The sequence below is a fragment of the Myripristis murdjan genome, chromosome 18 (genome assembly GCF_902150065.1).
Source record: "Myripristis murdjan chromosome 18, fMyrMur1.1, whole genome shotgun sequence".
NCBI classification, from domain to species: Eukaryota; Metazoa; Chordata; class Actinopteri; order Holocentriformes; family Holocentridae; genus Myripristis; species Myripristis murdjan.
In genome coordinates, this window is record NC_043997.1 from 24231148 (window position 1) to 24256157 (window position 25010).

General features: G+C 41.3%; 1 protein-coding gene across 1 annotated transcript in view; it reads left to right on the plus strand.

Moving 5' to 3' along the window:
• Window positions 1–678: 678 nt before the first annotated feature.
• LOC115376464 (mitogen-activated protein kinase kinase kinase 11) overlaps window positions 679–25010 on the plus strand; it is a 44856-nt gene continuing 20524 nt past the window's right edge. Inside the window, exons 1-2 of the mRNA XM_030076040.1 lie at window positions 679–2533; window positions 21122–21302. Coding sequence (XP_029931900.1) covers window positions 1789–2533; window positions 21122–21302 — 926 coding nt within the window. The 5' untranslated portion in view covers window positions 679–1788. The remainder of the gene's footprint in view (window positions 2534–21121; window positions 21303–25010) is intronic.

Genomic DNA, 25010 nt, shown 5'->3' on the forward strand with positions numbered 1-25010 from the left:
AAATTTAAATTTATCCATCTAACCTTACATATGGGTGTAGTACAACAGCATATTAAGGCCAAAAAAAATTAGGAGGGGAGTGGCAATATTCTGTAAGAAAAAACAAACCTGAGATTAAAGTGGTACATTTCCACTGTAAAATTCACAAATGTACTTGAAAAAAAAAAAAAAACATGGAAAAATACTTTTTCTTTTAATGTTTTGTTCATCAAGACACCACATAACTTCACTTTGCTAAATCCAGTTCTTGGTTCTTGATTGCTTGGCTGAAAAAAGTAAAGGAAAAACTATTTTTCAGATTTTTCTCGTATAAATTTGTAATCTCAGAGTTTTCGGGGGGTTTTTTCTCCTGAAGTTGTGAGTTAGTGAGTATATCCCCCCCCTACAGTGGTCCTTATTGGGGCAGTGATATCCTCAAGATGATGTCTGATAAACACACGAGCGCACTGTCCAGCCAACAGACACCCCGCGTGCCACTCCGACAAGCACCGCCGCCCACGCGCACCGCTAACGGCCTTATTTTGAAAACTGTAACCGGAAGTCCTATTGTTTATTATGTGTAGTTTGACTCGGGCCTGCTGTCATCTGACTCTTTTCCTGTTGGGAGAGAAGAAGTTATGAAACCCCACCCTCTTTACTGACTGTAAGCACAGACGTAGAAGTGGTTCGAGGTCCTGACGAGTGAGCACTGACCAAGGAAAAGGAATATGATAATAAAGTTAGGATGGAGTTGTCGCGCTGTTTGGATATCAGCTACAACAACAACAGTATGACCAAGCTGGACCGGGCCAGGCGCTGAGCAACTCTTAGAAAACTACACGAGTTGTTTTTACTGCGTGTTTCTCTCTGGAAAGTCAATTCGAGCGGGTTTGGATAGCTCTTCCTGTTACAAACTCGGTGATTACAACGTTTTAATGGAGTGAAACCGCTCGTTGTTTGTGTGCATCGGCCAGCACCAGCAGTATGGATAGTCTCGTGCAAAGGGGATTCTGCGGGAACGCCGCAAAGTTGCGGCCAGACGTCGTTAATGGAGATATGGGCTTAATAGTGCCAGTTGGTCAGCCCTGAAACTTGTCTTGTCGTAAAACACGGCTTGGCTGTACTGAATGCTCCTTTCCTGCTATTCTTCTCCTCTTCTTAGCGCTTCCTGCTTGTGGTGGCCACTGCACTTAATGGCTAAAAATACATAAAAAACTCAGAATGGACAGCTAAATGTAGTGGGAAACTTCACTTGGAGTTGTAATGGTAGGTCTTTAAACATTTTACAAGCAGCTAATGGTAATTCGAGGTTTGCCTTTATAGTTTTAAAAAAAATCAGAATGAATTAGGTGGCACTTTTAAATGGGGGAATAAGAAATAGCCAATTAACTGATAATGAGGTGACTTAAGTGCCTCCTGTAGAAATGATATTGTGCTCAAGCCATGTGTTGGGAAACCACACACCACATCACTTGAATAGAAAGACATTCAATGGAGACAATTCTGCCTCTCTTAGCTTTCAGTCACTTGCCAGAATCAGTTACTTTGGTTTGATTATGGCTATTTCACATGGAGAGCTTTGCATTCGTTGTAGAGACGAATGAGAGACACTTGGTGTTCGTTTAATTTTTAATCCTTGCTTGTAGCCTACTTGTTGCTTGAGCTTTTGAACACATTTCACTGGTCCCTGATGAACCAACAAGAAAGACAGGAAAGGGAGCGAGGCGCAATAAAGTACTCTTTTGTACTTTATTTTCAAACCCTTGGGGTGCAGAATCAAATCCAGTCAAAACATCTGCTTGAGGCTCCATGGAGCCGCTGAAGAACATATTCAGCCGAGGCCCGCTGTCGAACTGGAAAAATTTGGAACAGTCACAAAAAGGGAACTTCACCAACCCTGTGTGGACGGCCTTGTTTGACTATGAGGCATCCTGTAAAGATGAGCTCACTTTACGCAAAGGTGACCTGGTGGAAGTCCTCTCGCTGGACTCGGAGATATCAGGGGACGAGGGCTGGTGGGCGGGTAAGGTCAACAACAAGGTTGGCATCTTCCCGTCTAACTATGGCTCCTTCAAGCCCAGTGGATATGGGAAACTGCCGGGCAGAGAGCTGGGCCCGGCCGTGGTGAGCGAGTTCGAACCTGAGACCGTGGATTTCCGGGAACTGAGCTTGGAGGAGGTCATTGGGGTTGGGGGCTTCGGGAAAGTGTATCGCGGTACGTGGAGAGGCGAGCTGGTGGCCGTGAAGGCCGCACGGCAAGACCCAGACGAGGACATCAGTGTGACAGCCCAGAACGTGAGGCAGGAGGCGCGCTTGTTTGCCATGCTCACGCACCCCAACATCATCGCCCTGAAAGGTGTCTGTCTGCAGGAACCTAACCTGTGCCTCATCATGGAGTATGCCTCCGGTGGGCCGCTGAGTCGGGCGCTGGCGGGACGCCGCATCCCGCCACATGTCCTGGTCAACTGGGCCGTGCAGATAGCCAGAGGGATGCTGTACCTGCACAGCGAGGCCATCGTCCCTGTCATCCACCGGGATCTCAAGTCCAACAACAGTAAGTCAACAATCATGTGTTAGTATAGGCTTACAACAACCGTGGAGACCAGTAGCCAGTTGGCCACAGCCAGGATTCCTAATAAATCTGTGGATTTCCCAAGTCACAAGTCATTCATCAGTCTAACCAGTCTCCAGTCTGCCAGTGTTAGACTGATTAGAGTAAAGGGTGCAGACATATTTGCTGGGGCTTCCCTTTGACCAAATGCTCCATGACAATGATAGAACATTGTGTACTGGTGTACATATAGCTGCCATAGAAAACTCACTGTGTTGGCAAGACCATATCCAGAACAAAGCCAACCTCTTTTCTCCCACATGAGAATATATGTTCCAGTAGCTTGGGAAATATCAAGTCAGACATCTCATTTGTCAAGGAAATTTGATTATATCTATCTGTTTGTTTATTTTGTTAAAGTAGTAAATAATCGGTTCAGTCATGTCACTGTCTCAGGGTCTCAGGGTGCCATGATCAATCTGAAGTCATTTTCAGTTCAAGATCATGGCTTTTAGAAACAAGATTAGTATCATGACAAGACTTTTTTCTTTTCTTTTCTTTTCTTTTTTTTTTTTTTTTTTTGATCGGTAACCTCATCATGTGACAGTGAGGCTGTGAAAGCTAGGCCAAGCCACTGAGCATACACCCAGGCAGAAATGAAAGACTGAAAGGCCCGAGAGTGTGTTGTCTATAGGGAAAAAAAATAAAATCATTTCCACTTGCAGAGGTCAGGAATTCAAGTGGGAGCATTTCATCTCAGTACTGTCACAGTTCACACTTTGGACTTTGGTGCTCTCTGAGGGTTGTGGGAAGGACTTGCGTCAGTGTTTTGGGCCCTGGCGGTGGACACGTACGCGTTGGACCTTGTCATTAAAGCTACATTGCAGGGAGATGTATCGCTGATAAAGCTTTCTGTACCCTTTTGAAGCATAACAAGTGCCTCTCTCAGCTGTATCAGTGCCCATAGCTAACCTCCACATGGAGCCACCTGAATTCATAGAGGCTTCTCCACTGTTATTATCATTCCTGTGATGCTGCATGTAATCCCTGTCAGCGGTATGGCTGGATCTGCCGCGGTTCAAAAGTTTATTTTTTCAACATCATCCCATCTTTTCTTTGTCTGTGGACCCTGATTGGCCCAGAACACGGCCACCTTGGAAAATCCCCATGTGTATGTTGTGTGACTGGGAACGAATGGCTTTATTGTACGTTTCTGAGAATATGGCCTTGGTCGGAGCACAAGGAGTTCCACTCCCTTATTTCAAGGTTTGTTTGAAGTTAAGGATCCCTTGTTCAGCAAGTCCTAAGAATACTTTTCTTCCTTTCCTCTTAATGTATTCCCAACGTTTCACTTGCCTACCATTTTTCTGTTTGAACTATTGCAAAGTGGGTGTTCTCTCTCTCTACATCCTAATGCTCTACCTCATACCTCTCCGTCCTCCACTTTAGCTCCTGTCTACACTCATTTGCTGTCTTATCTTCACCTTGGTGTTGAGTTCATGCCAGTCTGGTCACTGGGCTGGAAACCACCTCCTGTTGCGCAGAGAAACATACATTAATATAGCTGTTGCATATGAGGCAGGCCAAGCAAACACAATCCCTCTTTCTCTGTGCTGGGAGATCGTATCCCTCCTCCTGCCTCTTGTTTTTTAATTCTTTTCTGAATCTTTGTCCCTGGCCTGCCCCTACTTGTCTCCATACAGCTACAGCCCTGTTGTGCCACTGAGCAATATCCTGTTGTGGTAGAGACAGAGAGAGAAGGAGGCGGATGGAAGCGGTGGGAAGGGGGTTAGTTTCAAAAGACACCCTGTCGGTATTACAGTAGTGCGGTACGTTGTAATTGTAGTGCTGACAGGGGTTCACACACAGGTGCAAGAGCATCTCAACATGCAGACATTCTGTGTTCAGGTGGAGTTTGGTATTAGAAAAGGTTTCAGCTTACTAAAACTTCGAAGGGCACGGGCTTCTTTCTAAACTCATTATATTACTCATAGGGTTCAGCGACCATACCGTGGGAAATCCATCGCAGTAGGCTTTACAATTTCTCCACTGACAACAGCTTCCACAGTCCACAGTGCAATGCAGCCATATAACATGTCGTGTTTTAAGCATGGGTCATTCTAGGACATGTTGGAAATGGCAGTACAGAAAGTAAATTATAACACTCCATCACCAAATAACTCTTAAGGAAAGGCTGAAGGTTAGGTGAATTAAGTTGATATAGTCGAATTTACCATCATATCCAATTGATCAAAACTAAGTTCAGGCTAGAGTTACTGCGACATTACTGTATTAAAAATAAGTTTACTTTTGATCATTAAAGCCAGCCGTTTCAGTGATGGATTAAGGAGAATCGTCATTATCCTTAGAGGGCTTTTTAACAAGAGCCAGAGTTACAGTGGCAGTTAATGACAAGTGTAGCACACCCGTCCGTATGGAGGCTGCTGATTAAACTGGATCATTGAAGAAAGTGCACAGACAAAGACAGACAGACTGAGAGAGAGACAGACAGAGAGAGGAAGGTCTTGGATTGAAGCCAAAGGCCATAACTGGAATTCCTCTGAAAGTAAATGCAGAACAGAAGAGAAGAGCTTCTTTTTCTCACTTTTTGTGCGTGTCTGGGTATGAGGCACAATTTAGGACTCACTCGTGATTATATTCACATCAGTAGACACATGCTCATGTGTTCAGTTGTAGAGATATTTGGTCAGCAGTGGCCTTTTTAAAAACAAATCAAGCAAAAAACCCTTTGGCCAGTCGGTGTCAACCTCTTGGGTATGATAGAGGTTCATCTCTGGCCACAGCTAGTCAATACATTTTTATCATTATTATTATGATATCAAAATGTCTGACCTAAGAAGTCATTTCACTGTGATGTGTGAGGATTTTACTCAACTATTCAGTGAAAACCTGCCTCACCCTGCCTTATAGAGCTAACCTACCCAAAAAATTGAACTAGTGTGATTCAGTGGTTTTAGTGTCCCATGATGGCCTAAATGCTATTTTAGAGGCTTTTCTATAAAATAACGCAGAAAACACAGAGTCCTTGTCCTTTTTTTTGGCATGAAAATGATATTGCTACAGCTTCAATCCAAAAACACTGATATCAGTACTGGCATTCAAACCCGTGCAAGTCAAACTCTCATCCTGACACCACTGGTAATCAGCACAAAGCCTTCATACACCCAAAAACAGCTATAGGCAATGCCACGCACTGTAAAACTGCACAGGCTTTAGTTAGAAATGGTGGGGAAAGTGCCAAGCTAAGCACTTGTGTGGCTGGAACTCACAGGCCTTTTTCAGGAAGAAGCCACAGTTAGATCTTGGATCAACATGTCTTGTTTTTTTTTTTTTTCCACGAGTGCACAAACATCTGATACATCCCTCTACCAGCATGTTTTCATTCAGGGCCCCCAGTGCCCCACACTGCAGCGCACTCAAAACATCCCCTGTGAGTGTGTGTGTATGTGAGTGTGTGTGTGTGGTGAACAGTCATCTCTCCCAGTGCCACTGCATGTAACACACGCTCGTTCTCACACACATCAGCATTCCCCCGTTTGGTGAGGGGAATTATGAGGGCAATTTAGACATTTTAGCCAATGCCTATGGTATGGGAGGTATTTACTAAAGGAAATAAGGGTATTTTAAACCTGATAAAGTCTCAAAGTGCACCCGTATTTTGCTAATGCAGCTGTGTCATTTAAGGTGTAGCTGAGGTGATAAGTGAAGCAATAATGTTCTAAAGGCAGCCATCAGAGAGGACGTGATTAAATTCCTATGCATAGATATTAATTTTGTGGTAAAGGATATCAGCAGTCTAACAACTAAGCCAGTGTGCCATTCAAATCCTTTACTGCTTGTGAGAATAACCGTATTTCATTTGGGACTGAGTAAGGAAGTCATGTTCAGTCTTATTCAAGACAGTGTTTCTTGCGGTCTGTGACGTTTGATTCCTGTTCCTGTTGAGTTACAATGTCGGGCTGGGGTCACACTTAATGTGCAGGGTGTGAAGTCATCGCTGCAAATTATGTGCAGAAATGATGAATTATGAGAAAATCAACTGTTAAAGTTGTGATGAAGGAATGAAGATGTTGCAGGCGTGACATTTACTGAGATTATGTGTTGATAATGCACATGTCAAGAATTTCAATTGTGAATCACAATTGCAACTAAAGCTAATGTATATAAGTAACAGTCAATGTATTTTCATATGCATTTACTTATTTATGTAGCATAGTAGTTATTCAACCTGTGTCCAGTTGATGGAATATCTTTTATTTTTGTTATTTTATTTTTAACGATGTCCACGGGAGCGTTTTCAAAAATACCTCTAATATGTCTTCACAGTATAGGGAGTGGAGTGACTACAGTGGTATGTTGACATCCCAGAGTTAGCTACAAATGCAAGTGCAAATACAACTTAAAAAAAGTCTTAACATCATCCAAAATTGTACAGAAAAAGTAGGCAAATAAAAACATCTCCTAAAAGTCACCAGTACAAGTTGTTGGAAATAATTCCATGAGTGAAGTGGCTGCTGTGAGCGTGTGCGAAGAAGCATAGTTATGCTGGTGCAACATCAGTGTTTTCAAATTCTCATTTCCACAAAAAAAAGTGTTTTTAAAAAATTCCCCTCTGGTGAGCAAAAGTTTTCGTGTGGTCATAAAGAGTTGCATTTTGAAAAAATGGTTTCCACGTGGACATAGCCTCAAAATTCATCAACAAAAAATCCAAGCAAAGAGATGCCACAGCAATGGAGGCACTGTTTGATTGGCAGGTGATCTCTGGGAAATGCAGTGCAGAAGCACCAGAGCAATGAGCACTCAGCAAAGACAAAAACAGATGAATGAGGAACTTTCAAGGATATTTCAGTACCATCAAAAAACATGTCGAATCAAATCAGTTTCATCTCAGTTCTGTTTTAACCGTGGAAACCTGCAACCACATAAACACATCATGGACTAAGTGTGATCACTTCATCAAAGTTGGCTAAGTTACTGAACCAGTACACTGCTTTGGACGCAGTTGCCAGTAGGGGCAACTTTATGCACATGCTAAGCTTTTGAATTCAGCAAAAGGTGTAATCCCCTCAGTCCAGTGTAGCAAAAACTGCATCGTCAGGAAGTAACCCAATCATAAACACAGGCGCATCTTCAGTGCCAGATTGCTGACTGGCATATCCGAGGGGTGCTTGGGTGCCCTGGCAGAGAGCTGAAGGAGGTCACTGAGGGTAGAGCTCAGCTGTGTTGCTGTTGGCTGTGTGTGTGTCAGGGTGTGATAAGGCAGCAGGGAGCCGAACTTAGCGTACAGCTTAGCCAGCCGCCCTGCTGCGTTGTTCCCCTTCTCTCTTTATTTTGGCAAACCCTGCCAGCCTGCATCCGCAGATCCCAGGCTCAGATTGAATTGAAGAGCAGGTAGGATCTGGCAAAGGGATTCTCTCTCTCTCTCCCTCTCTCTCGCTCTGTCTCACACACACACACACACACACAGAGAAGGACATGCTGGGTGTGTGTATGTGCTCACAGCATTCAGCTGCTGTTTCATGGCTGATCATGCTCATTTTGAATCGTAGCCTCTGATAGTTAATGGTTTAAGCTGTTTTTCAGTGTGTTTAAATATGTCAAAAGTAACAAAGATTCAGTGTTTTATTCTTTTCAGGATAGAAAAGTCTTTGAAACAGGATTTAGACCCTCATCGGATGCTAAAACCCTATATTGAAACCAAATTGAACCTAATAGAAATTGTAATAACTCCATTGGACTCCATTGACATTGAAATGTTACACTGCCTCATAACCACTATTCTAACATTTAGTTAAGGCCTGATGTATCAACAACACTGTGTGTGTGTGTGTGTGTGTGTGTGTGTGTGTGTGTGTGTGTGTGTGTGTGTGTGTGTGTGTGTACTTATATCTATATTTATATTTATATCTATAGATATCTATGAATCTAAATTTATATATATGTGTCTATATGTATATCTATCTATCTATCTATATTACATTTATCTATATCTATATATATTTATACCCACAAAATGATTACACACCCACTCTTACAGTCATGGAACACGGAAGCTGCAAAATACTGTGTGTGCAGAGCAGGATGAGTGAGTGGGCAGAACAACAGAGCTGCAGGGGAGGAGGAGGAGGAGAAAAAGGAAAAAGCAGACACTGGAAGGTCAGAGCGCACAGGAAGTGGAGAGGTTTCCAGAACTCAGCTAGAGTGAAATCTTTTTTTTTTTTTTTTTCTCCAGTCTGAAACCTCATTCTCACCAGCTCAGCTTGGCCTCTTTTTTTTTTTTTTGCTGTGCAGATCACAAGACAGGTCCCATACAAATTTCCAAAACCTACATAAGGCTTGCAGGTTAGACAGGACAGGAAGTGGGGCTATGCAGTAATCGTCTATGCAGTAAAATGTGTTTATTATGTTATATCTGGCATGGAAGAGATAATTTGATGGTTGTTTTGTCTCTTTGACCTTTTCTTTTGAATTCAGCAATCATCTTTGTGTTAAGTTTCCATGACAGTTAAATCACCTGCACAAAAAACAGCTATGGTAATCCAGTAATACATTTTGAAGGATACCATACAGAAAATCTTTCATTTTCAAATGTTTCCTTTTTACACAGCCTTACATGACTCAGGGTAGTCCCGCTAGTTCAAGGTAATGTTAAATAACGAGAATAACTGAGGTTTGACTCAGCCGATCACCCCTGCCTCCAAGAAATGTTCGTATAACTCAGGCTACGTCCACACTGACACTTTTTTTCTTTTTCTTTTTTTTTTTCTTTTTTTGGAAAATGCAGCTTGTTCTTTACACAAAAAACAGATTATTTTGGTCACTGAAAAGGCAACTTTTGGAAAACGCTCTCCGGAGTTGGAAGCTTTTGAAAACACAGTGTTCCCTTTTGTCGTGTGGACAGGGGAAAATAAAATAAAATCATGCACCACACGATTTTGCTCCTTTTGGCATGCTCACAGTGGGACGGTGACTTCACACAGGTGCCACTTGATCAACAACTATTCATTTGTGACTTTTATGAGAAGCTTAACCACCTCCTCTGTCCATATAAACCATGCTGTTTCTATTATTCCATTTCATTTTCCATACAGTTGTTGACATTGGGAACTTTTTAAACATATTTGCACTTGCATTTGTAGCGACAGATTTTTGAACATGGTCAGACATGCAGACAGTTTTTTAAATTATTAATTTTCTAAAAATGCTTTTCAAAAAACCCACATCCATCTGGGCATGGCCTAAAACCCTAGTCTGCTTTGAGCACACTGTTCCATACAACACAAAGTAATATCAGAACATAACAATACACCTTAACTATAGTAAGATCACTTAAGCTCACTATTCAATACCACAGACACACATTAAGTTCCTACAGGAAAATCATTGTGATGTTTTGTTTTGTTTGTTTTTTGTTTTATTAGAGCAGAATGGGTGGAAAGTTGACTTTTGTGCAGCCATACAGAATCTATACAGTGCTGATGCTTGTTTTGTCTAGCTGTGTTCAAGCCCATTTTATTTCATCCCCCACAATATCAAACTCATCTCGCACCATGACCTGAGAGCTTCTGGGATCAACCTGGTAATGACCCCCCACTGTTTGATTTTCCAAGAAAATGGAGCTAATGGAGGTTACATTTCAACACATTAGGACTAGAGGCTTGTTAATAAGTGACCATCTTCAAGACCCTACAGCCTTTTACCTGTTACCAGCTACTTTACACAGCGAATCATTTATAACCCCCCTGTGACAGCTTTAATCTGGACGCCCAGAGACACAAAATTCCATTGCGTGTGTTGTATCAGCACTCTTGTGATGATTAGCTGGTGACTTGTCTGCCAGAATGTGCGCGGAAGTAGAAAATTGTTTGATTTGTGGTCGATTTCACTATAGAGGGTACTGACTGAAAAGAACACAAAAGCATATTTCCAGTAAAAAAACAAATCACTTAAATATTACTACAGTCATGATGTGACTCACAGTATCATTCAGAAATGTATAATGGGAATATGGTATGTCTTTATGGTAAGGATAGTAACTCCAGAATAGTTACAGAGTAGTAACGGAATAGTTTTAGGTGGTGTTTGTGTGGATGACATCCATTAAAGTCACAGGCCTGCCATCAGTTGGTTGAGAACTCACTGACATTGCTTAATTTCTCCATGCGATGAAAAACTGACTGAATGCCTGTGAAGAAAGACGAAACTCCAGTGGAGTAAGCTCTAGTTTCACCGTGAGTTGACATCTTGTGCACTATGATTATCCTCTCTCTCTCTTTCTCTCTTTCCCTCTTTCCCTCCCTCCCTCTCTCTCGCTGCCTGGTCAGAGGTTGCCAGACTGTCTGTCAGCCTATGGCCTCGTCCCTCAGGGGACAAAGCTCCCGTTCTTCCTGGGGAAAGCCCCCACCCTGCCGGAATTCTCCCCTCGCCTACGGGTGCAGAGCAGGAGGCGGGGGAGAGGGAGGAAGGTAGAGAGAGCATGCAGGAGACTAAGAGTCGACCGACATGAGGATTTGAAGGCCGATACTGATATTTTTTAAGTTGAACCGACTGATAGATTATATTCACGATTTAAAATTTGCCAAATATTCATGCAAAAAAAAAAAAAAAACAGCAACATCACAAATAGTCAGGGTTTTTACCCAGATTTTCACTCTTGTCAAGCCCCCCAATGGGATCATGATAGAGATCCAAAGTCTGCAGTAATTTTGTAAGCTGTTAGTTAGCATTTACGTCATTCAGTGTGTCTAAAACCTTATGTAAAACATGAATATGAATGAAACCGAATACAGAATTTGCAGGAAACACCAAAAATCTGTGCTATACAGCCCCTCAGCATCGAACTTTACCTATGTTTATTTTCATTCTTTAGTTAGATTTTGTATTATTGCTTGCAAAATGCTATTTTTGTTGAGGAAAGGATTATTAAACGAAAATTATTTCTGCCAGTGAAAAATGTGTATAAACAGGAGGCAAGGACTTTGCTCATTCTAGTCCATTTACTCAGTGATTAGCAACTTGTTAGCAAAAACTATTTTAGAATAAAGCATAAGCGTAAATAAAATTAGGAAAGTATAACATTAAGTAGAAGTGAGGGAATGAAAAATGAAAAAAAAAAACATCCCAAGGATTACAGCAAACAAACAAAAAAAAACCCCAGCTGTAGTAGAAGTGAAACAAAAAGAATGTTACATATGCAGAGATATACATGGAATAAGCAAAAAATAAGAAATAAAAAGATTAATATATACAGTGTGTGCCATTTATAACAAATGACAGCATACTTATTGTTATTATTTTTTTGTGTTATAAAACATTTTCATGCTTGAGAATCTGCACAAAATGTTTCATTAGGACCAGTTGAGAGCTTCCCATAGACAAGGGAAGACAGGCAGTCCAGTGTAGCAATGACAAACTCTATATTAAAATTTTAATCAAATAACATCATACCCATTATATCAGAGATGCACACCACTGACTGGGTTAGAAATGATTTTTAATAAAATGCTGATATTAGGCCCATATATTGGGAAGCTGATATATCAGTCCAACGCAGCACAGCTGGGAAGGGCGGGGTGGGGGTGGGGGGTTACGTGGAATGATAAATGAAGCATACAAAGAAAAATGCGGTGAGAGATGGAAATGTAGTTACAGTGTCAAATTATAGAGAAAACATAATTAAGTGAGGTGCAGAGTGAAGAGTGAGAGAACAGCTTTGTGGAGCTGACTTTTGCATCCCGTGCTATGGCGAGAGAGGCAAGAGAGCGGCAGGGTGCTTATGGAGGCAGAATGGCAGCTCACAGGTTACAGTTTCAGGCCCCGCAGCGGCCACATGTCCTACCAGAGGGTTCTTGAGAAAGATAATGAACCACTTACTTGGGTTAAGTCTGGGTAAGATAGTCTGCCTTATGCCGTACATGTAATTGCAGGTGAAGTATTCTAACAAAGGGAAGTGGAGGTAGGCAGGTGTTACCTCCAGTTGTGCACAGTACCTGTGATCTGTAATAGATTTCATAGCTGTTTTGATTTAATTTTCTTGAAACATGGTCACTACATTAGCCACGATTACAATTACAGCACATTTCTAATCTTTTTTTTCAATTGAGTTTTGCACACTAGGAACTCTGAACTCAGTGGTTACAGAATGCAAACAGGCCTGAGGTTTAATTACATGATGGACATGAGGAATGTATAGAGTCAGTGTTTACATAGGATTGTCGTAGTTGTTCTTTATCAGGCTTGCTTCACAGCAGTCACATGACGCTGTCCCAGGCAGAAATACCTGGCAGTTCGTCTCACTTTCAGTTGTGTGTGTGAAGCCGTTGTACAGTTGAGTCAGACCCAGCGACAAAACCCATATCTAGGCCGCCGCTGGTGCGAGTCATTTCTGCAACTGACACACTCTTGTTTTGGAACAACAAACAATAACAAACAGAATCCCGTTGCCATGGAAATCTGTCACGGTGTCTCCGTGGCGGCATTGTTGGCTTTGCCTCCCTATCAGGAAGACTGTCCAGGCAAGACTGATCTAGTCATGATACTCCCTATTAGAGTTAGACTCAGGACCAAAGTTTGTGATCCCGGCCCAGCTGGAATCATACAAAAAAAAAAAAAGCAAACTGCACCTGGAGGGGTAAACTTTCTAAACACAAACAATGGGTATCAATTCATCACATTCAAAGTTATGATTAAATGCCTGCATGTAATATAATCTGCCAGCAAAACTTTCAAACCAGCTACTGATATCAAATTTCTGAGGACTAGGTTAAAACAATGACTGAAGACAGACAGGGTATTATTTGGTCATTGTGATAAATTATTACACGTATTTTGTTTGGCCAAAATATAAGGTTGAAAGGAACATTGCTCTTGGATACCTCCCTGATGTGAGTAATTTTGTTTACTGTATCTAATTTAGATATGGCTTACAATAGAATTCTGTCAATAAAAAAAAACACCCAAGGATGTTTTAGTACAAGACATATAATGACAAATCTCCGTCATACTTTAAATATACACAGTAAAGAATAATACATAGTTTAGCAGATGCAGAGGCACAAGCACAAAGAACTGAGAAAAGTAAAGCCACTACAAGAAAATGGATACATAGGCCTAACACCGGGTTGAATTCACCACATTTATGGCAATGGAGTCCTGGCATTTTTTTTTGCTTGATCTACAAGCTTTACTTTCCCAACAGTTTTCAAGAACTTGTTGTCGCACCCAGACGTATGAAATTAAAGCATAAGGTTGGCTGTTTTAGATGTGGATTCTATTTTGGCATGCATTTTTTTTTAAATAGTAGCCTATTGATCAACAGATCAAAATCATGCCAGTTGATAAAAATTGACCCACAGAAATACCCAAAGCAGCATTCTGATACTCTGATAGTCTGTAGTGAGACATTGGTCCTATCTAGACTTGTTTTGCATCCACATATATCCTGATTGTCTAGATGCAATGTCTAGATTCAGTTGAGCCGGACTGTAGGTCACACATGGCACTAAAAATGCGTCTTGAGTGACCACTTCCATTCCTGTGCTGACGATCAAAACAATACAGATGGCTTCCACCACAGACCATGTTTCACACATTCTGACCTTATTTTTTTTTTTTTTTACTACATTTCGTGTTTCTCTTGTTGCAGAAGTGAATGTATGCATCCGCTTGTATGATGTTGATGACTAGGCAATCCTTCATTGCAGCTGGGTACACACGTCTATTCATACAACAAACTACAAAACATGTAATGTTTTGCGCGCTAGGCCGCCATTGAATGTGACTTCAGTGATCGGATGTCAGTGCATCTGCAGATTGCTTTGAATGCCTTGAGGCTGTGAACTTAGCACTGTCCAGTTGTCATGGAATCACCCAGAACAGTTAATGCCAGGTTTGAACAGCCTGCATGCATAACTTGACAACTTTAATTATTTGTTCTGCACTACATTACCAAGCCAGGCCTGATTTTAGACATTACATTACTTTACATACATTTCTCATAAGAGTGGGCAATCAGTGTGTGGATAACCATATGTTTTGGTGTTGGGGTTGATTTTTGGAGCATCCACTGGCTTATTAGGACTGAAATTGAGAGCTGCACACCCAAGCACATAAGGTGTAAGTAGTTCTATAAAGAAGTAGTTGATGAAAATTTGGTCTAAATTGATTGATATGATACAAACGATGGGGAAATAGGGTCCAGGTTAAATTTGTTGCTACATGCCATCTAGGAAGTAGCTGACAAGTGCAACAGTAGTCAGTGCGATGGCAGTGTGAGGAACACAGGCTGAACTGAGGATGCACTCTACTTCACCTCAGGAAGTAGAAGAAGAATGTGGTGTGTGTGTGTGTGTGTGTGTGTGTGTGTGTGTGTGTGTGTGTGTGTGTGCGCGCACTGAGACTGCAAAGACCCCTGTGTGCATTTGCATGTTTGCTCCCGTGCCTACTTACTTGTGCATATTGGTATTTGTGTGTGTTGTCATGTTATGAGTTTGTGTGCTTGCATGACTGTATAAAGTACTGAAAGACAAAGTGTGTGTTTTGATACAGGGACAATCTTTTTGTTACATGTGCACTTTTGCGTGTGTGTGTGTTGCTGAAAACAGTATATGCCTTTTTATGTATATGCGTGCGTGTGTGTGTTTATAATGAAACTGCAAGAGCCCTGGCACTGGCATGTATTTGCATTGCTGGCTTGCTAAGAGTTTCAGATTCACGTATAGCTCCAGAAGGTTTTTTTTTTTGTTTGTTTGTTTGTTTTTTGTTGTATGGAGTGTTTTAACATAAGCGCCTCTGCAAAATTCTAAAACTACACACACCTTTGCCCTCATGACATGGCCACCATCTGCTACTACAGCAGAGTTTATCAGATCTCTTCTGATAAGTAGTCAGAACTGATATGGAGAGAATGTATCTATTGTAATGCCGTGTTCACTCTTCTCATTGGATGATTTGGAATGATATGTCTGACATCACAAGCTAGAGGAAGGAACTCAGAGACAAAATCTGGATATATGCGTGTTGTCATTAGCTTCTTTGCTAATAACAATATTGTTATTATGTCAAACATTATTTGTGAAAGCAAAATTGATCTTTGGAGAGTGTTGGGTTGTATAGTTCCCTGGCTGTTATGGTGGTGAAATCTCCTCAGGAGCTGCTCTGTGCTGCCCTGGGTTGCTAATCCGCAATACTGTATTTCTGGTCCTAAAATAACAATCAGATCATGTCAATATACCAAAAAATGTGTCCTGCCACCCATTTTTTGAGGAACTTGACTCTTTTCTTTTTGTTTTCCTGTTTTAATTGAAAAGTAGATCCAGCAGATAGTTTGTCACCTTGTTCCTGGAAGAAAGGACGTAATAGTGGGCCTACTTTCACAAATAATTGTAATTACACAAGAAAAAGGGGAAAGTGTTTTTATTATTATTATTATTATTTTAATATTCTTATAATCCGCTTTGTACATGGATGGATGAGGGAGAAAGGCACCAGCAGCTCGCTAACATTAGCTGGCCTTGATGGAGAAAGGTGTTGGGTGCTGTACAGCATTTGCATTGATTTAATTGCAACTGTACTTCATTGCTAGGTTGTTGAAACATTTGCTGCATAATAGAAAGAATTATCTGACCCAATAAACCATCAGTTGCTGTCTACATAGTGCCAGATGTTTGCAGGCTGTAAAGAAGGTGGTTAGGTGATTCTAGCAACCACTGAGCTCTAGTCGCTGTGTTTTCCACATTTCATAAGAACGGATAGTATAGATTATTGCATGCGTTTATATAGAGGATAAAAGATTTGGTTAAAAGTCCTGATGGGTTAGTCAATGTAATGTCCTCTGAGGTGATGGAAACATGACTGTCTCTGTGTGTGTGTGTGTGTATTTGTGTGTGTGCAAGTGAATGCTGAGTGTCAGTACATGTGCGTTTGTATATGTATGTCTACATTACCATTTTGAGTGTCAATATGTGTGTTTGTCTCTGTGTGTACATGTTTGTTTATGCAGGTGTATGTGTGTTTGTGTTTGTGTGTGTTTACCATTATCTTCAGTTCTGCTTGCTAGGCCCAAGCAGCCATTCAAAGCTGTGCTCTGTCTTGGATGTAATCAGATGATAACAATCAACATTCAGCGCTTCTCTCTCTCTTTCTCAATCCTTTCTCTATTTCTCTCTCTCCTTCTTTTTACCTCCAGTTGCTCTACAATAGCCCCCACAATTCCCTCTGTCTGTGTCTTTATCAGTGTCTGGACCGCGTAACCCCCCTTAACCTCCACTTCCTAAAATAGCGCTCTGCTTATTGTGTACAATGAATGGGGCCAGCTACAGCGAGTGGCCAGGACAAGTCGGCTCCCGTGTTTGTTGAGGAAGGGCCCGCCCCCAGAGGCTAATTGGTCGATATCACGCTAACTTCCTGGAAGTGAGGTCATGGCGATCGAGCGCCTGGGTGGAAATGGGGGTGATGGACTGGAGCTTGTTTTTACCAGGCTCTGACTGGTGAGCAACACAAAAGAAGTAGAGCGAGGGATCAGGGCCTTTTGCGGTAAATACTGACCTTAAACCCCTCCCCTGACACCCCCACCCGGCTGACCCCCTACCCCACCCCCCCGCCCAGAGGCCCTGTGGAACTGGCAGAAACAATGACTCAGCTATAGAATGTACTGAAATTGATTTTCTGTGGAAAAGGTTAAATGAGTGGACACATTTTTACTGTAGATCTTGTCTTTGTTTTGGCCATGGGCTACTTTTGCCGTTTCACTGGTTGTGACAGGAAATCATGAGGGCTGAAGTCAGTGCCAAAGTTTGTGGTGTGCATCCCTTTGTGCAATTTTTTTTCTCATAAAAAAAAAAGAACAGCTCTGGGAATAAAAGGAGGTTTGCTTAATACTATGTAAAAGCCTGCTTTATTCTGTTCATCTTTGCATCTGTCACGTAATCACCTTTTTAACCATAATGCATAATGATGAATGAGGATGAATGCACAAAATCACAGACTATAATGCTGCATGTGAGGAGGTTTCATGGATGACTTTTTGAATAGTCTCTCTGTGTGTGGTTTCAGCAAGCCAGGGTGCAGAAAATGCAGTGCGAGTTCATTGCCAATTCCTCTATCCCTCTCAAACACACACATTCGCACAACGGAGCAGACAACACCACCTCTTGTGATACATTCCTTTGTAACATAAAACTTGCTGCCTCTGGGCTATGAGGCGCAAGATGTCAGAGAGAGAGACAGAGTTACAGAGAGAGGGAAAATCCTTATGTGCATGTCCGGTGTTCTTGAGAAAAGAGACAATTCACATTTGAGTAAATGTGTGGTAAGAGAAAAGAGAGACTGAGAGAGTGAGATTTGTCAGTGAAAGACAGTTGAAAGAGGAAAAGGGAAGACAGCGTTGAACCCAGAAAGTGGCTGCAAATAGCAGGAGCCTTACTTCCCTATAATAACTTAAATTCTTTGGTACTTCTCTTCCCTGCATTTGACGGCCAGCCCTGCCCCGAGCGATGCCCAGCCTAGTAGCAAAGGGGAAGAGAGGCAAGGCTGCCGATCACAGAAGCACACGTGATACAGAGTCACACCACAGCAACCAACATCCTCATCGTTATATTTTATTTTCCTAGAGTCTCAGCTGGCTAGCCTTCCAATGCTTAGTGGCTAACTGACACTGGCTGGTCACCAAAATCTGTTCAGTTACGGGTTATTACATTTTGTAACATGTACTTTTCTCATTTGTGATCTCTCTGCTTGTGTCTATACATACACTCTTGTTAATCACGTTTGCATATCGGATATCCTAAGGTTTTCAGCATTTGGCATTATAGAAGCCAGTGGATTCTGCACATCTTACAGAAGGCCAACAAGCCAGCAATTGAAGGGGGTAAATGTAATTATAACTGCCATTCCCTTGCATGATTTTGAAAACCTTACAACACTGGTTTGTATAGAATGTGGTTCCAGGAAAAAGTCCTGGAGGTAAATTTGGAAAGCTTTTTTTTTTTTTAATGGTAACATTCAAAGCAGCCGCCAATTGACCGTGGCTTAGCTTTTCTTTTGTTACACAAAACATGTCTTAGTGATTTTCACTGACCTTGCACGCATTTCTGAAATTACACAATAGGTTCTGAAAGGGTTTCATAAGTCCTAAAAATGTTACCCACCCACAGACAGACCCTCAAGGAATTTGCCATTTCTCCATTGCAAAAATGAATGGAAATTCAACCAGTCGCTGCAATATTTCCAAGAATAGAACGTTTGTAATATGCATAAAATGTCTATTACAATCTAAACAAACTGTGACTACCTTGGCCCTCTGTGTTTCCACCAATACCAGGCTGCTGATACACATACATGCATACATTCACCCTATCCCAATGTGGGGTCCATGCATAAATTATAAAAATGATCTAACTCAATCTCTTCCAGGTGCTCATTACATAATGTTTTCTGTCTCTTATCCATGAATATGAAAGTGAAACATAAAATTCTTCAGTTTGCTCTATAAATAGTAACTGGACATTTTTAAATTACTGGAGATATTTATGTTTCCCCAACACTTATATAGACAGGTAACATGAGTGACCCGTTAATTATAACTTTCCACTGGACACACTGATGCTGCTGTTAATTCCCAACCCATGACAACAAATGGTACAGAGGGATCACTTCAGCTTACAGGAAAGCACCTGATTTGTCTTCTGTTTCTTGAGACATTTCTAACACTCAAAACCCCCTTGATGTCTGGATGGAAACATGATTGTGTAACCTGACAATTATACAAAATGATCCTGGTCAGGTCAAAAAATCTCAAACAGGCAATTATGTGAATTGTGACCAGCCTGCTAGTACGCCATAACAATTACCTAGAAACATGCTAAGAACCACCTAGTAGGCCATAGCACCACAGTTGCTGTTTGACAGGCTTGTACTGGATACAGTACTGGATACGATACTGCTACGATTATTAGTGCAGTTGGTATTTCTGTTGCTACTGGTGCTACCATTGCTGCTGCTATTACTACTACTTGCTACAGCCTCAACCAAGTGGTAGCACTCTATAAGTGATCTTGTACACTCTAGCAACCACCTAGTACACCTTAACAACCACTGATGCACATCTTATCAACTACCTAGGACACCCAAGCAACTGTCTAGAAACTCCCTAGCAATAACCAAGGTCAGCCTAGCAATCATCAAACATTAACAGCTGCCCATACACAGCCTCACATCGAAATAGTACAGCCCGGCAACTGCCTATTAAATACCCTAGCAACAACCTACAAACAACCTCGCAACCTCCTAGATACACCCCAAGTAACCACTTGTTGCACCATAGCAACCACCCAGTACACCCTGGCAACCACCTGGTACACGCCAGCAACCAGTTTGTATACCCATGCAACCACCTAGCTCACTCTAGCATCCCAACCACATGAATGTACTACTTCAACTACTTTAACTACTTCAGATCCTATTTTAAGAACTGCTACTGCAAAAAGTACTGTAAATACTATCCTACTTGCACGACTACTTCAACTGCTATGTATTTGTACTACTTCTACTAGAAACAAAAACTTTACTATTATTGCCACTGTACTATATTACTGCTGTTTCTTGCACTACTTTAACTAATGCCACTGTTACTGCAAGTGTTATTGTACCTCCTCTTACTATGATAACAGCTACTACTACTATTACTGTTACTATTAGAAATACTAGTACTTAACTGATATTACCATTTATACTTTAAATGCCACTCATGCTGATCCTTTATTTTTTGCTACCATTTTATTAATTACTGTGAGATGACTATTTATTGCTAAGAAATAAATGGCCTAAGATGCAAACAATAAATTTACTTGCCTACTTCTACTTCTTCAACTTCTTTCTTTGCTGTGTGAAATAAGTCAAGTTCTGCTTCAACTACTTCAGCTATTGTTTGAGGTACTGATCATAATCAGAACATACAACTAAATGATAGTATACTCTTACTCTATTTTTCAGTAGACTTGCAAATTTTACCAGTTGTAATGTTTTGATCACTATTTGGAAGAGCAGAGTGCTGGAAACCAGTACTATTAAAGTACATCTATACAGGAGCTGTCCAGCACGCAGATGAGTTTTTCAGTAGGATATGTGAGTCATTTTTGTTGTTTAACAGTTACGTTGACCTGTGAGACACCAAGCACTTGGTATATTCCTTTAAGAATGCAGAGATTTATGAATTTGCTTTGGTTGGTTAGTTGCAAGTGAACTGTGTCATAGGATATGTGGAAATATAACTGTTTCAGTGTCAACTCGGATCGTAGTGGCCTTAAAGAAAAAAGAGGAAGGGGAAGTGAGAGAGAGTATGTGCCCGTGTGCGTGTGTGTGTGTGTGTGTGCGAGTGTGTTCAAGTTTAAGCCTAGTCTTGCATGATTGTTTCTCATTTATGTACGAGGGAAGTGCTAAATCAGCCTCTGCAGTGATGCATTTAATTGCATTATAATCACTTGACACATTTAACCATTTACAACCTTGTAACATTGTCTCGCCTTTTCTTTTCCTCCCTGTCTACCTCTCTGCCTCCATGCTTCCTCCATACAGTACTTCTGGCTCAGCCCATAGAGAATGAATGTATGGAGGGTTTGACATTGAAGATTACAGACTTCGGCCTGGCGAGGGAATGGCACAAAACCACCAAGATGAGCACTGCCGGCACCTATGCCTGGATGGCCCCTGAGGTCATCAAGTCGTCGACCTTTTCCAAGGGCAGTGATGTCTGGAGGTAAGGATGTGTGCATGTGCATGACTCTCTTACGTCTTACAGATTGCATTAATTTGTGGAACACTGTATATATCCAGGCTGTATGGAGTTTTGCACCTTAAATTGTCTTCAACACAGTCAGAAGCTGTGATCTTCAAATCCTGAATACTTAAGTGGACACAAATACAAATTACAGTGTGTGCCTGCAAGCTCATAAAGCCCATATTCAGTGCAGTCTTTCCCACTTGATTTGTACACTTGCTTTATTCAAATGGAAGGCCATAGATGAGGTGAATCACAGCACTTAAACAGGAAAAATGGTAAAAGGTATCCTTTGTGACTAGGAAAATACCTTGCTGATGAATATGTATCACCCTTTTTTTCCCCACTGAGAGTACAACAGTATTCTCAGTGGAGTCTGTGTTGACACACAAAGCAGAAGTGATTCAGTGGGTGAAAACTGAAATCACTCAAATGTAATTCAAGACATAATGTGCCTGTAATGTGCTGAAATGAGCTCTAATACAAATCGGGCAAAATATGTATTGGTGTCTGGTGGTCCAGATATATGTTAACTTCATAGAGAACAGAATGAGACCCATGGCTGGAGAGACAAAACCTTTCACAGCTTCAAAACCCTCAAGTCAACATTAGTCTTGTCACCATATCAGAATTTTTTTCCAGCACTTGACAACAATATCTTGGTGAACAAGAAATACCCTCAAGCAATCTCTTAAGAACAACCACTGTGCATAATTGTACATGCCTGCCTGCTTTGTAAGCAGAATAGTTCCATATTTGGCCCCTGGCACCAGTTAATTTCAGGTGGACGGGGATCCTTTTCAAGATGTGATGGACTGTTGGACGCTGTTGCCATTTGTTCAGCTGTAAATTAACGGGCATGAACCAGACTGCAGTCTCGAGAGCTCAGATGTGGCTGTCCCTTTTTCAGAGGCCCTTGTTCCTTAGGTTGATTGCCCATTGATTTTCTCTGTTGACATTTCAGAAAATGTCACTATTAAAAATTTAAGCTTTGACCTAAACCAACAAGCCAACCGGATGAATTGTGAGCTTTATCATGTGCCCTAAAACAGATACTGTCTGACAGCAACACTACAGTGGAGCAGAGGTAATCACTGATACAGGGATACAGGTCTGGCAACCACACACAACAGTGGAGTGGGTAATGTTTCCATAGTAACTGTGACATCTTCAGTTGATGGGAACTGCCTAAAGCTTGTGTAGTATGTTACAATAAATTTAGCAATAGAGTGATGGTGTGTTTTTGTAGGCCAGCCCGGATCTTGCGCCAACCAGGCTTGCCTGGAGAGATCTCTAGAGGGATTTTTTTCCACTGGGGTTTTCTAAAATATAAGGCAAAACTGAACTTTGGTAGAGTGTTGGCTTGTAAAGTTACCTGAGTTTCTTCAGTAGTTGTTCTGTGCTCCCCTGGGCTGCTAATCCAGAATGCTGTATTTGTGCCTCTACATTCACTTCCATAGTGCAGCAAAACAAGTCCCAAAATGACACTTTTAGCACATAAACGAATGCAAACAAAGCAGACGATGTTTATGTATTGCATCCAGCTAACTATACAGTACAAAACTCTCAACCAAAGTTCATTTTTGCTTTAAGATAATAACAAGCTCTGTTACAAAACAAAGGATTATTATACTTACAAGTTTTGTTCAACTAAATTATCTCCACAAACCAATATACTTTTTTTGACTTTAACACAGGTGGAATGCTAATGTCTGTCTTTAAAACAAAAAACAAACAAATAAACAAACAAAAAAACACACCAGAAACTCAGAAATGCTCACTTGCTTCTTGTAATCTCAGGACTACAACCTGTAATACTCTACAGTGTTTTTTTTTTTTTTTTTTTTCAACAATAGTCAGATTGATGGATTCCCTCAACAGCTGTTTCATAGCACTTCAGTGCATTACACCACTGAAACACTGTAGTAAATAATAAAAATCCTCATGGGAAAAACAAATTGGAAATTTATTTGAGGAACCTGTAAAGCTCAGTTGTTTCTCCTCTGTCTAACTATTCAAATCCACATGCCTGGAGGTGATGCTTAAACGGAAACTAATTCAGCAGAATCAATCTTTTGCAATGCTATGAGAGTAATTTTGAAATTATAGTCACCATGACTACAGTGGTCAATATACTCATCTGCTGCCTTGTGTTCTTTAGCAAGACACCGCTTGCTGAGCTAATTGGAAGTTGCTCTGGATCAGGGGGTCAGCTGAATTTTTTAAGTGTAAAAGCAAAATGACGAAGAAAATGAAAGTAAAACAGGAGCAAGGAGCATTGGGAAGATAGTGGGAGAGAGAGCGATGAAGGGATGGAAGGACAGAGTGATAGATTGCAGCATTGGCCACCGCAGCCATGTGACGGCTTCTCTTCAAAGAGCTGCTCTGTGCTTTGTTGTGGGACATGTGTACTGCACACTGTCCTATTGTCTCCAGTATAGACAGAGAGGGAGGCCACACACCAGACCCAACCGCAGCTCTTTATCTGGGAATGGCTTTCTGTGTGTGTGTGTGTGTGTGTGTGTGTGTGTGTGTTTCTGTGTGTGTGTGTGTCTGTGTGTGGCCACATCTACACAGAAAAAAAGAAGAGTTCTTCAAGGGTTCTTTGGTTTGGGCTTGTGGTTCCATAATAATGACTTTACGAACCATCTGATGTGTAATTTTTGTTGATGGATGGCCAAAATAAAATTATTAAATTAAAACCTAAAGCTCTTATCTTTTAAATGTTATTATTCTAAAAATATTGTAAAGTCATTGTGAAGTAATGACATAATAAAGGTTGTGCACTCCATCTCTTGTGGTTTTGTATAATAATAATATTATAATAATAATGTAATACTGCTGATTCAAACCATTTCCTGCATTTTACAGGTTTCTTTACCAAACCATAAAGGTTGTTGTGGAACCATTTGAGCATGGTCATATAGAAAACCTTTCTGAAAGGGTTCTTGACAGTACTCTAAATAGGTAAAAGTATTTTCTGGTACCATGTAGAACCCACTTTGCTGAAAATGTACAGTATACAGACAGTTTACTCCCCTCTAGACCCAATCTCATTAGTCTAACTCTCTCACACACACACACGCATTCTCTAACTTCTCCATCTGCTGACAACAAACCCATGTAATCTCATTGTCACAATAATCGCCGCACACTCTGGAAAAGAGCAAAATGAGCAAATGGCAGGAGGCAGTCCTGCTCTGAAAATGACGGATAATCTCTGTTCTCCTATCCCTTTGTCGTCTATCCTCGGCTGCTCGTCTCCAAAGCCGCCATGCGGAGACGGCGGCGGCCTCAGGGCGAGACGACGAGCAGCGTTTCTGCACAGTCACAGCGTGTGGAAGTTGTAATTAAGGAACTAAATAAAAAAAGGCTGCGGCCTGTGCTCTCCACTTAGCGAGTCTCCGCAGTGCTTTTAGTCAGGCCTGGGCGAGGGGTAATTGACAGTGTGGGAGATCCAAGTCCTGCGCCACGCTTCATCTTCTTAAGGCCCTGGGCTGCTCCCATTGTGTCTTTAGTGTGTCCATGGCCTTATGTGTGTGTGTACTTTTGTGTGCGCACATCTGCATGCGTGAGTTCACATTGCTTTGCAAGCACATGTGTGTGATCAAGCGTTATTTTTACATTGCACAAGGGTACCTTGATTCTTTGCATTCAGTGTCATGATAATGGATAATGTGCTCAAGC